Below are 13,511 nucleotides of genomic sequence, written 5' to 3'. Positions count from 1 at the left end.
TTGCCACGTGTACCGAGGTACAGTGAACCGCTTTTGTTACGTGCTAACCAGTCAGCAGAAAGACGACACGTGATTACAATCGATCCATTTACAGTGTACAGATACATGATAAGGGAATAACATTGAGTGGAAGGTAAAGCCAGCAAAGTCCGATCAAGGATAGTCCGAGTCTCATCGAAGAGGTAGATGGTAGTTCAGCACTGCTCTCTGGTTGTGGTAGGATGATTCAGTTGCCTGATAGACTGGTGTTCCCCAGACTGTGGGCAGGTTACACCCCAGCAGTATGAATATTGACTTCTCCAACTTCAAGTCTGTCCCCAATGATTACATTTATCCCTGTATGCTTCGTTGGCACCTTCTCCTAGCTAACAAGTGAGCAATTCTACATATTCCTTGACCCCGTATCCCCTTTGATGTCTGGTCTCTCACCTTACCCATCCTTATCTTTATCTCTGTGTCTCTCCCTTCCCCCCCTGACTCTCAGTCTGAGGAAGGGTCTCGGCCCGAAAACCGTCAACCCATTCCTCCTCCTCCAGAGATGCTGCCTGGTCCCACTGAGCTACTTGGTGTCTCCCTGCGAGGCTGCAACCCATCGATTTTGAAGCCAGCCCTCACCTCTCGACACCGACTCCTTCCCCTCCGCGGCATTGGAAACCTGCTTGCTCGGCTGGTCTGGATCCCGGCTGGTAGTTAGTTGGTCGAGGAGGAGGGAGAGAGGGAGGGAGGGAGGTGGAGGTGGTGGAGGAGGGAGGGAGGGAGAGAGGTGGAGGAGGAAGGGAAAGAAGGAGAGAGGGAGGAGGAGGGAGGGGCAAGAGGGAGAGAGGGAGGGGGGAGGAGCGAGGGAGGGAAGGGAGAGAGAGGAGAGGGAGGAGGAGAGGAATAGAAGGGAGAGGGAGGGAGGGGGAGAGGGGAGAGGGGAGAGGGAGAGAGGGAGGGGAGGGAGGAGGAGGCGGAGGAGGAGGTGGTGGAGGAGGGAGGGAAAGAGGGAGGAGGGAGGGGGAAAGAGGGAGGTGGAGGAGGAGGGAGGGAGGGAGGAGGAGGAGGGAGGAGGGAGGGGGCCGCCGCCACCGCCGCCGTTGCTGCCGTTTCCCGCCGCACTTGATGGACGAAAGGGGGGAAGATGGCGGCGCCCACGCAGAGCGGATCATCATGGCGGACGCCTCCAGGTGCAAGCACAGAAAGCAGGCGAACCCGAGGAGGAAACACGGTGAGTCAGGGCCGCTTCGCATCGCATCTCCCCCTCCCCTCCCCGAGGAGGCGGGTCAAACCGCGCAGGTGTTTGACCCGCATTTTCGGGTCCCCTCCCCCCTAAGAAAAAACAATAACCGAGAGCGGCAAAGAATGAGCTGTGATGGTGATGGGTGATGGTGGTGGGGGTGGGTGAGGGTGGTGGTTGAGGAGAGAGGTGTACGCTGGCCCGGCCCGCCTGGCCGCCCACTCCCCTCCCCAGTGGTGGCCTCAACTCTGACCTTTTCCCTTTGCAGCGGCTCTTGCCGGTTGTTTAAAATATCTGTGTGTGGAACAACATGGGCACCCTGGCGGCCTGTGGTCGTTTATCGGGCCCTGTCTGTTCTCTGTCCTCCCCCCCCCCCTCCCATCCCCCCTCCCGGTCACCCTTCCCCTCCACCCCCCTCCTCCATCTCCCTCTCCACCCTCCCTCCCCGCAGCCCTTCCATCCTCATCCCTCCCTGCCCATCGCGGTCCCCCCCTCCATCCCCCACCCTCCCTTCTTGCCCCACGACCCTCCTCCTCCCCTTCGCTCCTCCTCACCCCCTGCCCCTAGCCCTCTCCCTTCCTCTCATCCCTCAAACACCCTCCTCCTTTTCCTCTGTTCCTTCCCTCCTCTTTTCCCTCCCTATCCCTCTTCCTCCCTCCATCCCTTCCTTCCTCCCTCCTCATCCCCCCCCTCATCCCTTCCCCATCCTTCGTCCTCACCCCGACCCTCATCCTCCCGCCCTCATTCCCTCCCTCCTAAGCCTCACTCCTCATCCCTCCCTCCTCATCCCTCCCTCCTCATCCCTCCCTCCTCATCCCTCCCTCCTCATCCCTCCTCCATCATCCCTCCCCGGTAGCGGGTCACTCGGAGCCTCGAACGCCCATCGCTGAGCCAGGCCGGTGTGGGCGTGTGCCGTGCGAGCACCTGCTACAAGCAACAACAACCCTGGTGGGGCTTAGGGCCACTTTCTTAAATGTAGTTTTTGAAGTTCTTAATGGGCTTTGTGGGGGTGGGTGGAAAGGAGGGGTTAGTTGTAGTAATAGTATTGGTGGTAGTAGTATTGGGAGGGAGTAGTAGAAGTGGTAGTAGTGGAGGGGGGTAGTGGTGGCGGTGGTGTAGTGGTGGGTAGAAATAGTGGGGGTGGGAGGAAGGGAGTAGTAGTGGGGGTGGGAGGAAGGGAGTAGTAGTGGTGGGAGGGAGTAGTAGTGGTGGTGGGGAGGGGGTAGTAGTAGTGGGTGGGAGGGGATAGTGGTGGTGGGTGGGAGGGGATAGTGGTGGTGGGTGGGAGGGGATAGTGGTGGTGGGTGGGAGGGGATAGTGGTGGTGGTGAAGGAGTAGTGCTGGTGGGGAGGCCTTGCAAGGTGTTGTGCCTCCCTACTCCGTTCAAGTTTTTTTTGTTTATTCTACCTGGGTTTAACATCTTAATATCAAGGTGATGGGTTAGGGGAAATAGTGCAAATCCTGGAATGAATACTTTAATTCCCACGGAAAACCAATACAGGTGTGCCAGCTGCCAAGTAATATGGTTCTTAAAATTAAACAATTCTAATGAATATTATCCATAAGAATAAGTGTTTCATTTAAGCATCTTTAATCATTGATAGACACAAAAAACTGAAGTAACGCAGTGGGACAGGCAGCATCTCTGGAGAAAAGGAATAGGTGATGTTTTGGGTCGAGACCCTTCTTCAGACTGACCCGAATTGTCACCTATTCCTTTTCTCCAGGGATGGTGTCAGACCTGCTGAGTTACTCTAGCTTTTTGTGTCTATCTTCAGTTTAAACTGCACACGCAGTTCCTTCATATACATCTTTAAGCATAGTCTTGTCTGACTAAACCATTGAATATAGTGTCTGTAAAATTCAGAAACTTTCTTCAATCAGCCCAAGTAATTTTTTTCCAGTTGCATTTAAGGGATGTCATTGACAGTCGAGCAATCAATATTACTTCATAAAGTAAATACTTTCCAGTTCCTTTGGTACAAATAGCTGTATTTAATTTTTGGTCAAGGTATGCAATTTATTGCTTCATAACATGATTTAAAAGCACCTCATTCTTTTGCAATTTTCTACGACTAGGATGATATCACAGATATTAACATAACATATATTGTATTTACATGACATTGCTGTGTTTGGAACAGAATATGCACATCATTATGTCCCTTTGATCTGATTGCTTGGATTTTGAACTGCTTAAAATTAGTTAATAATTTTGTGTCTATATCGTATTAGGAGATTTTTTAATTAAATGTTGCAGGAAAAACGAATTTGCTATCTGTGTGATTCATGTCACAGTCAAATAATTGACCTAATTTTATGTTCATATATTGGTTGTTTATCTACTGTCAAAGAATAACAACCTTCCAGATTTGGCTGTTACACTCAAAAATGTACATATTTTCACTTTGACCTCTATGGTTATATTTGTATTTGCATTAGGTATTGATTCTCTGGCCATTGCTTTTCTTAAATATGTCGTTGTTTTATATATTGTGGAAATGGGGTTTATCTTAGGTTTTGTGCAAAATAAAGAGTTTTTATGTAGCTAGTTTTTAGAAAGTTTTTGCACTTTCTTGACATTAGTTAATTAAACTAGTAATTGCTTTGGGACAATTTAGGCACACTGTAATGTAGCTTGTAGAATGGGGCAATTTTCAAACGGATCAACACTATTCCAAAATGCTGGAACAATTAGAGTTATATTATATTCGTTATGCTGCACCTGTTATTCTTGCCTTTTGTCCTAACACTAATTTTAGTAACAGAATCTTCATGGTGCCCTAGGAGCATTGTAAGCTAACTGCTACTTTAATCAGAAAAAAGGTTTATTTCGATTGCCAGTCCATTTATTACACAATGGATGGGTAACTGGCATAAACTCTGAGATTTGGGTTTACGGTCACTTGGTCTGATTAGATAAAAATCTTGTCATGGGTATAAGAGTCCAGGATGAAATTAAGCTGAGTTCTCATCTATTCGCATCAAATGGACAATCTTTTTAGGCCATGGGATGTGTTTGAGGATAAATGAGGAGAAGGTTTCATTTGTAGAGGGATTCTCTTGTTAAAATGAATCTGAGGTCTGTTGTTAGCTTAGTTTTCCTTTGCTTCTTCCTGTGCCACTTCTGACTATGCCATCTGTGGCTCTACAACTTATAGAGTTCCATTCTTTGATGCTGGTTTAATCCATTATGTTGGATACAGAAATCAAATCTAAAATTAAGACTAAGCACTTGCTTGGAATACATAACCTTGCACATATAAACAAAACGGTTTGCAACGTCGTATTTGGTGTAATAACATCCTGTAGAAATATATTTCATTGCTTTTGGAAATCAAATAAGGCTATAAAAATTTAAAACCTCTTGCGGTATACTGCTGTGTTAATTAGCTGTACCAAAGAAGTACGGTTCGTTTTGCCAATGACATCTACGTATTGAGAATGATTTTTTTTAAATTACATGATCATATGGGTGTTTGTGCAGCAGTTTGCCGCGAGGAAAATTCCTAAACTTGTCGAGGTTATTGAAGTGAATTGATGAGTAGAGGCTAGACATGTCCCTAGAGGGAAATAGATTTCTGGGCCAGTTACCATGTGATGTTATTACATACCTCCGAATGGGGGGAAAGTGTACATCAAGAAAGGGCCTGAAAATTGAGAGAATTTAATATCTAATTTAAGAGGTAATTAAAAACCACAGATGCAGCTGTTTATTTGGAATTATATGTTTAAATCTATGTAAATTATCTAAACTGCGCAACGGGAATTGTTTTAGATTTTTTTTTCATGATGCTGTTTTGATGCTTTTGTTGGAATGAAACTCAACTCCTGCATATTCCTAAATGGATTTGTGTGTACCCGCTTCACTACAATACCAGTAATATTAATGCCCTGCCTGTTGTTATATTAACAGAAGATTGCAGTGGCAAATGGGATATATCTGCAGCTCCTATAGTTGTATTTATTATATGTACTTTTGATAAATTTCGACCATTGGTATTGCAATCTATGTTGTTGGGCCCATTTACATTTGCAGAAGGAAACTTTTCATTAGTAATCTAAATGTGCTTTTCTTTTAAAACTGCCACATCCATATGCTTGGCAACATCACTATGATGGGGATGATATGTTTGACAATTCCTCAGAGTATGAGTTCTGATTTAAGACTTCTGACATTTCCACCACAGGTGTGATCTCCTGTCTTTCAGATTCAGATTCAAACTTTATTGTCATTGTGCAGTGTACAGTACAGAGACAACAAAATGCAGTTAGCATCTCCCTAGAAGAGCGACATAGAATATGAGCAATAAATAAATATATTTACGTGCATAGTCATAGTAGTGCAATTATTTTTTTCCCTGGTGGAAGGAGTGTCCGGGGGGGGGGGGGGGGGTGATTGGCAATCACCGAGATACAGTGTTGAGTAATGTAACAGCCGCAAGGAAGAAGCTGTTCCTGGACCTGCTGGTCCTTTCTTTATTTCCTCATATGTATTGGTTTTGTAGCTAATGTTTTCTGAAAACCAGTTGCAAAGACCCTGGACGTAGCATGCATGTATTTTGTGCACAATGAGTAGACACGAGAGTTGGCAAACATATTTGAAATGGATATTAAGAAAATGACTTTAGAGAGTCTGTTTAATTGGTTTAAGCAGCATTGGAACACCAGAGGTTTCTTTTGTTTCCTGTGCCTGTTCTGCCCTTTGGGAAATAATGCTCTACATCTCTTAAAAGCTGAAGTTAATAAGTATCTGTCAGTCTCAAATTTAAGTATTGATTACTGACAGCATCAATTGCTGTTTGTCCAATAATTCCAAATTTAAATGCTATAAATTGCTATCGGAATCAAGGGATGTTGCTTCCATTGCTAATGGAATCAAGGGATATGGGGAGAAAGCAGGAACGTGGTACTGATTCTGGATGATCAGCCATGATCATATTGAATGGCGGTGCTGGCTGGAAGGACCGAATGGCCTACTCCTTCACCTACTTTCTATGTCTATGTCCCTACCTTGCATGTAGACCAATTTTCAATTTCTGAAAAACATGACTTTATAGCTTTTTAGACGCCGACTCTCAATCAGGGCAATGTAGTGTCTACCCATGTCAGTTTCCTTTTAACACTCTGAAAACTTTGATGTATTATCTTTTGGGTGGAGTGCTATAGTAGCAATGTATTTGTCTAAAGTCATTGGGGAGGTTCTAGGGTTTATAGCTTTTAAAAGAAACCCTGAAACGAGTGAGGGGAAACAGTGCAGTACTTAGGAAAGCAGATCAAGTTGAAGATGTTGTAGCAGTGAACTGATGAGAATCAATGGGAACGATTAAGTCAAGAGGATGAAATGAATGTAGATGGTGAGAAATCAGAAAAAAACAAATCTCTGCTGCTGGATATGCAGGCTGGTGAGTGACCATCTATCAGTTCTGTTGAAGATACACAAAATGCTGGAGTAACTCAGCAAGGCAGGGGACATCTCTGGAGAGAAGGAATGGATGACGTTTTGGGTCGAGACCCCCTTTTCTCCAGAGATGCTGCCTGTTCTGCTGAGTTACTCCAGCATTTTGTGTCTCTTCGGTGTAAACTAGCATCTGCAGTTCCTTCCTACACGTATCAGTTTTGTTTGTCAGAATATCACAGTTTTGGACTAATACCACAGAGGATCACGAGAATAATACTAGAAACCTAGAGGTGACATTAAGGATTTGAAGAAAACCTGCAGCAGAGCAGCAGTAGTTGTGGGAGGGGAGAGGAGTTTGGGTTAGAGGGGTGACGCGTGGGAAAACCAATTTACAACGTTGACCTCAGTTAAAGAAATGTGGGGGTGGGGTGGGGGAATCCTCATGATGTCACAATTCAGTGAGAAGGTTAAGTTCTGTTAATGGAAGCCTTCAAATAACAAATGTTTAGATTAAGTTGATAGTGCGGTTCCAGTTTTAATAAAAAGTAAAGCCAATCTAAAGTATAAAAAGCAATTTATGTTGTGCAGTTTGGATCATTTCGTAGCAACATTTCAAATAAAGTTCTAAATTTTTTCAATTGTGGTTTTTAATTGCTTCTTAAAGTGGATCTGTGAATTCTTATTGCCAAATAAAACAGGAAATTCAGAAAAAACTGTTGCAAATGGTGAGAATTGGGTAAATGTACATATAATTGGGGCATGTATTTAAAAAACGCCAAATGGCCTGTTTCTGTGCTCTGTGGGGTATATTCGAATTTAATTTTCCAGTTTTTAAAAAATGATTTGATTGTTAATTGTAAAGGAACAGATCTCTTGTACATGTCACAAATGTTAACGCCTTGTATACAAAGTGAATTTACAAAATGATGGTTAGGCTGCACTTGAAGTATTTGCGCCATTCAAGTTACTAAACGACTGGAAAGATGTGATTAAACTAGAGAGGGTGTAGCAAAGATTCACAATGATGTTGCTGGGATTGGGAAAGGAGTTGTTAGACGGAGAGAATGGGTGGGCTGGGTCTGTTTTCCCACGAGCAGCTGAGAGTTGACATGTTGGAGGTATGGAAAATGATTAGAGGATTAAATGGGGGAGATAGTCAGTGTCTGTGGCCCATTGTAGAGATTTTTGAATCTAGAGGAATAGGTTTAATTTGACTTGGAGAAAGTTTAAAAGGGATGCGAGGAGTACATGTTCCACGCAAGTAGTTGGTATATCCTTCGTACTACTGTAGGGCAGGCGATACGGACGTTTTAAATCCCACTCCAGGTTCATGAACAGCTACATTTCAACAACTATCAGCATTTTGAAATGACCTGCACAATCCTAATCCTACCCCCGCAATTGAACGCTACAGATACCTCGTGCTATCATGGACTAGCAATCTTTCTAAAAAAAAATTGTACTAATATCTTTTTTTGCAGCCTTTTTCCTTTACTTTTCACTATTTTGTCAAATGTATCTGTAATTTATGTATAATTTATATTTCTGTGTGTTGTCTGAGTATGGGTCTTTGATGCTGCTGGAAGCAAGATTTTCATTGCTTCTGTAGCTCTATGCATAATGCAATAAACTCGGCCTAAGTTGGTATCTGGAGTGAGCTGCTGGAGTGGGAGCAGAACAACTTATCAGAGACACAAGGAACTGATGATGCTGGTATGCAAAAAAAGACACAGGCAACATCTCTTGAGAACACAACTTCTGTCTAACCTGCTGAGTTACTCCAGCATTTAGTGTCAACATTTAAGAGACATCTGAACAGGTACTTGAATGAGTAAGGAATAGAGGGATATGGAGGTAATGCAGACTAGTGGGATTAGCATAAATAGGCATGATGGATGGAATAGATGCAGTAGGTTGTAGGCCCTGCTTCTATGCTGAACAACTGTATGGATAATTTAGAGCACCTTATGATATGCTTAGTGGTTTTCTTCACAATTTGAATTGTTTATTTGCCACTCAAATTATTATAAAGATCGACATTTCTATATCTTTGAAGATTCTTGTGATGGTGGAAAAGGGCATCTGATTTCAGTTCTGAAAGGTGGGACATTCACACTTTCATGCAAAAACAATAATTGCTATATAATATGAAATTTGAATTGCTGCGGATGTAGCAAAGGTATATTAGTTTCAGTTTTCCATCTGCAAGAACAAATACTTTGAAATCTCTTCTGCCTTCCAAACACGTGTACTTAAACCAGCTATGGGCAAAATACCGCAGCGTATTGGAGTATATAACTGACATTTACTTGAAAATGAATTTAATCTTAAAACCACAACTTGGGGGGGGGGGGGGGGAAATTACTTGAAACAGTCACATTTTCTGTGGTGTGGATGGGATGGCGAAGCAAAGGAATATATAGAAAGTTTCAGTATTAAACTCAAAGTATGATTTTAAAAGAAAACGGAATGTTCTTTGCAATTTCCTTTAGCCTAAAAGCAGCGTCAATTGCCAATAGGGTCTCGACCCGAAACGTCGCCTATTCCTTTTCTTTAGAGATGCTGTCTGACCCGCTGAGTCACTATAGCATTTGGTATCTAGTTTTCTATTGCCAGCAGGAAGGGTAAGTGGGGAAAGAGAAAAAAAATCAAAATTTGGGTATCAATGAGTGAGCTGCTTCACATTGAGGAAAATATTAATCGATCCCAGAGGTTTTACCTGCCAGGTGTAGCAGAGTGTACCTGCAAGGTGGGCAGTGGGCAGGTGCTATAGACCTGCATGGGTAGGTAGACGCTCCCGCCCCCACGAGTCACGGGCAGATGGGGCTCGTCAGCCTGGGAAGGCAGTCCATCTAGGATAGGGAAAACTCTGATTTAAAACCTCCACTGCCTTGTGGCCATATCCAGTCATGGAAAAGGCTCCAGGAGTAAACCTCAAGAAAATCCGGAGTCGGAGTTGGAGCCCCTAAGGCAGTTCATCGCTGTCTACAACCTCGCTCTGGCAGCTCCTGCGACGGCGCTGGTGCCAAACTGTAACGGCCCTGCTGTTCCTTTGGATCGATCAGCGACGTGGAGAGGGGAGACGTGCCGCATGGGCAACAGCCTGTCCTCCATATGACATCGCCCAGGCTTGCATCCGACAAGGATCCATCACCCATGGTCAGTCATGACCGAGAGGGGCCTACTACTACTAAAGTAGCAGATGATGTTGAGTGCTAATGAAAAATAAGAACACTATTATTTAATTCGTAAAGCATTGTTATGTTGAAAATGGATATGGCCTGTTTATAAATGCAGGATATGCTTCCTTGTTGGTAGCACATTGATCACTCGTTTAGGTGATACAGATTCTCCCGATTTTACTGATTATATGCGTCATTGTCACTTTCCCCATAGCTAACAATGATCCATTCTACATTTCCTTGATCACTGTCTGTAGTGGCCATTTGGCTTATTTTGTGTGTCATTAATTATGGCATTTGCCTTTAAATTTTAGAGTGCCCGTTATTATGTGGGTGGGATTTATGACGTAGTCATGGGTGTGTTTGGAGCTAGGTTTCTCGCGCAGAAGCTTAGTGTTTAGTTTTGGAGTTATATGGGAAAGGTGTACCCTTCGACCATGTGAAGTGTAACCGAGACACGAGGTGTTTTCTAACGTTTAAAGCGATATGCTGGAGTTTGACGAAGATTAAAGTGTACGAATCGAAGAAGAAGGTCGGATGTATCATTATTGTGTTTCTTCAACAATAAAGAAACTATTAATCAAAAGACTGTGTTATGGAGATTTATCTGTGAAGAAGCTCTGAAGGTCTCACGGAGAGCTCACATGCGTATTACAACATTCTCCTTAACCATAGAAACATAGAAACATAGAAAGTAGGTGCGAGAGTAGACCACCAGGTCCGTCGAGCCCGCACCGCCATTCGCTCATGGCTGAACACTAAACAGACACACTTACCCACAAACAGTAGACACAAGACACAGAACACAAGACACTACCCTCCCCTTTATACCGCTATCACCCCTCTCCACCCCAAAAACCTCGTGATCTCCTGGGAGAGGCAAAAAACCGGATAAAAACCCAGGTCCAATTCGGGAAAAAAATCCGGGAAATTCCTCTCCGACCCCAATCCAGGCGATCGACACTTGTCCAGGAGATCACTCAGGTCTTACTATACTAACCATACCTAGGTCCATATCCCTGCCCTCTCCCCGTAGCCCCTTATCCCCTTGGCAGCTAAAAAACCATCTATTTTAGTCTTAAATATATTTAAAGTTTCTGCTTCCACTGCTCCCTGGGGCAGTGAATTCCATAAATTAACCACCCTCTGGGTGAAGAAGTTCTTCCTCATCTCCGTTTTAAAAGAGCCCCCCCTTATTCTGCAACTATGTCCCCTAGTTCTAGTTTCCCCGATCATTGGGAACATCCTCGGTGCATCCACCCGATCAAGGCCCCTCACGATCTTATATGTTTCAATGAGATCGCCTCTCATTCTTCTAAACTCCAAAGAGTAGAGTTCCAGCCTACTTAACCTTTCCTCATATGTCAATCCCCTCATTGCAGGAATTAATCTTGTAAACCTTCGCTGCACTGCCTCCAGGGCTAGTACATCCTTTCTTAAGTATGGACCCCAGAACTGTACACAGTATTCCAAATGTGGTCTCACTAATACTGTGTACAGCTGCAGCAAGACCTCCGTGTTTTTATACTCAATCCCCCTAGCAATAAAGGCCAAAACTCCATTGGCCTTCCTGATTGCTTGCTGCACCTGCATACTAACTTTTAGTGATTCATGTACTAATACCCCTAGATCCCTTTGCGTTGCATTACAACGCAGCTCCTCCTCATTTAGAAAATAACTTGCCCTATCATTTTTTTTCCCAAAGTGAATGACTTCACATTTATTAGTATTAAACTTCATCACTTCACCATGTAGTGGCTAGAGGGAGTAATCTCTTGAACGATATCAAAATCTGCTGCTATACCGTCTGCTTGGAGCCGTCATTTTCATACCTTGCCCTTCCATATCTCTAATCTCCCTCTCCCCTGATCCTCAGTCTGCAGAAATGTCTTGACCCGAAACGTCACCCATTCCTTCTATCCAGAGATGCTGCCTGTCCCGCTGAGTTACTCCAGCAAGTTACTCCGGCTGAGTAGACTCCTTGTGTCTATCTTGGGTGATACAGGCTTTTGGTTCCATTCCAGCATCATTATCTCGTCTTTTACACTTTGATATGGTTATAGGTACGCCTATAAATTACTGATTCACAGCTCTATTCTCTAAAAAAAGTTGCAATCAGTGTCTGGGCCAACATCCTTCTCTCAGTTGCTATCACAAAGTTCACTCCACCTGGGTAAACTCTCGCAACTTCATATTTTGTGATCTATTACAGATATTGCAAAGTATCCGAAAGGATGGATAGTTTTCAGATTGTGACAGGAAAAAATGTTTTGGTGTAAATGTCTCTTACATTAATTTAGTTTGCTAAAATGTAGATGAAAAAAAAAAGAGTAAAAATAGACTTGTGCTTGATAGTAAAATAGACTTGTGCTTGATAGTATACTGATACTTGTCTTATAATGGTGTCATGTGACTTATTTGCTCAGATAGCATAAAAGATGCATTTTACACAAGATGTTATTATCAAAAGTTTAGCATTGGGATTTGGCAGGAATATATTTCAAAAAGACCAGGGAGTCAATCTAGGTTTTCGAGTGATAGAATTAAGGTGTGTACGCAGAGTTGAATTTTAAGATTACTGCAAACAGTTAACAAATCACTCGTTGAATTATATCTGGCCTTTGTTCTAACCATCTGCTTGCCATTAACCCCCCCTCGCCTGTGTCAAACTATTACCACGCTTTGTCCAACATCTCCTTTTCCAGCTTTCTTCTTTGCCCCACCCTTTCTTTACAATCAGTCTGAAGAAGGACCTCGTCCTGAAACGTCACCTATACATGTTCTCCAGAGATGCTGCCTGACCTGCTGAGTTACTCGGGCACTGAGTTACTCCGGTCCTTTTAAGGAGACAAGGCCATTCAGCCTGACCAGTCCCCGTTTGTGGACGTGCCCTATTCGAGCCACCTCCCATCTTTACTCGTCTTAATGCGACAGCAGAACTTTCTATTCCTTTAACCTTCCTCTTAAATAGTGATTCAAGCACAGTGTAGATCTATCTGTCATAATGACTTCCATTTTCTCACAGCTCTTAAGTGAGGAGCATAATAGTATTCCATCACAATCTATAAACCTGGCCTAGTATATCCCTCACTTCATTATAATCATACCAGGGGAATAGTAAGGACTGCAGAAGAGCATTCTTTGAGTGACATAGTGTGAACAGGTGATTGATGACCGGCATGCACTTGGTGGGCCGAAGGACCTGTTTCCATTTTGTATCTCTAAACTAAACTAAGCATGCAATGGACAACTAAGTGAATGCCAAAGGCAAGCTGTACTATTTGTAAACATGCTCGTGCAGAAGTGCTAAATGATAAGTAATCCTGGCAATCATTAAAATCTAATATTTGCTTGATAAAGCTTTTTCCCTACAACTTCTTCCCTGCAGCCATTAGGCTATTAAACATATTGTATACAGGATATTATGTTTACATATATTCTGTTGCACTGCTGCATATCTGTATTTGATTGTTATATCTGGGACGTATGACAATAAAACACTCTTGACTCTAAATTGTAGAACCACCAGGATTTCATCAGATCATTTCAGATTTTCAGCACATATGCATTTCTTACCTGGCTATTGGTACATTTGTTTTTTTTCTTCTGTGCATCCCTTTCCTCATCCTGGGCTAATATAAAGTTTTCATAAAAGCTAATATTTTGTTAAATATCTCCTGAAATTAATTCTCCCAAATACTTTATGATTTGT

General features: G+C 43.2%; 1 protein-coding gene across 3 annotated transcripts in view; it reads left to right on the top strand.

Annotated features, from left to right (window-relative positions):
• The first annotated feature begins 1,035 nt into the window (after nucleotides 1-1,035).
• Nucleotides 1,036-13,511, top strand: part of znf438 (zinc finger protein 438) — a 191,176-nt gene continuing 178,700 nt past the window's right edge. For 2 of the 3 annotated variants that reach the window (XM_033045230.1, XM_033045221.1), the window contains exon 1: nucleotides 1,036-1,207. In XM_033045230.1, the coding sequence (XP_032901121.1) occupies nucleotides 1,102-1,207 (106 nt within the window). In that variant the 5' untranslated portion in view covers nucleotides 1,036-1,101. The remainder of the gene's footprint in view (nucleotides 1,208-13,511) is intronic. The other variant, XM_033045249.1, reaches the window with a different exon arrangement.

This window comes from Amblyraja radiata, chromosome 2 (genome assembly GCF_010909765.2).
Source record: "Amblyraja radiata isolate CabotCenter1 chromosome 2, sAmbRad1.1.pri, whole genome shotgun sequence".
Taxonomy (NCBI): Eukaryota; Metazoa; Chordata; class Chondrichthyes; order Rajiformes; family Rajidae; genus Amblyraja; species Amblyraja radiata.
The sequence above is the reverse complement of the archived record's forward strand: the minus strand, read 5'-3'. Positions and strand labels throughout refer to the sequence as shown.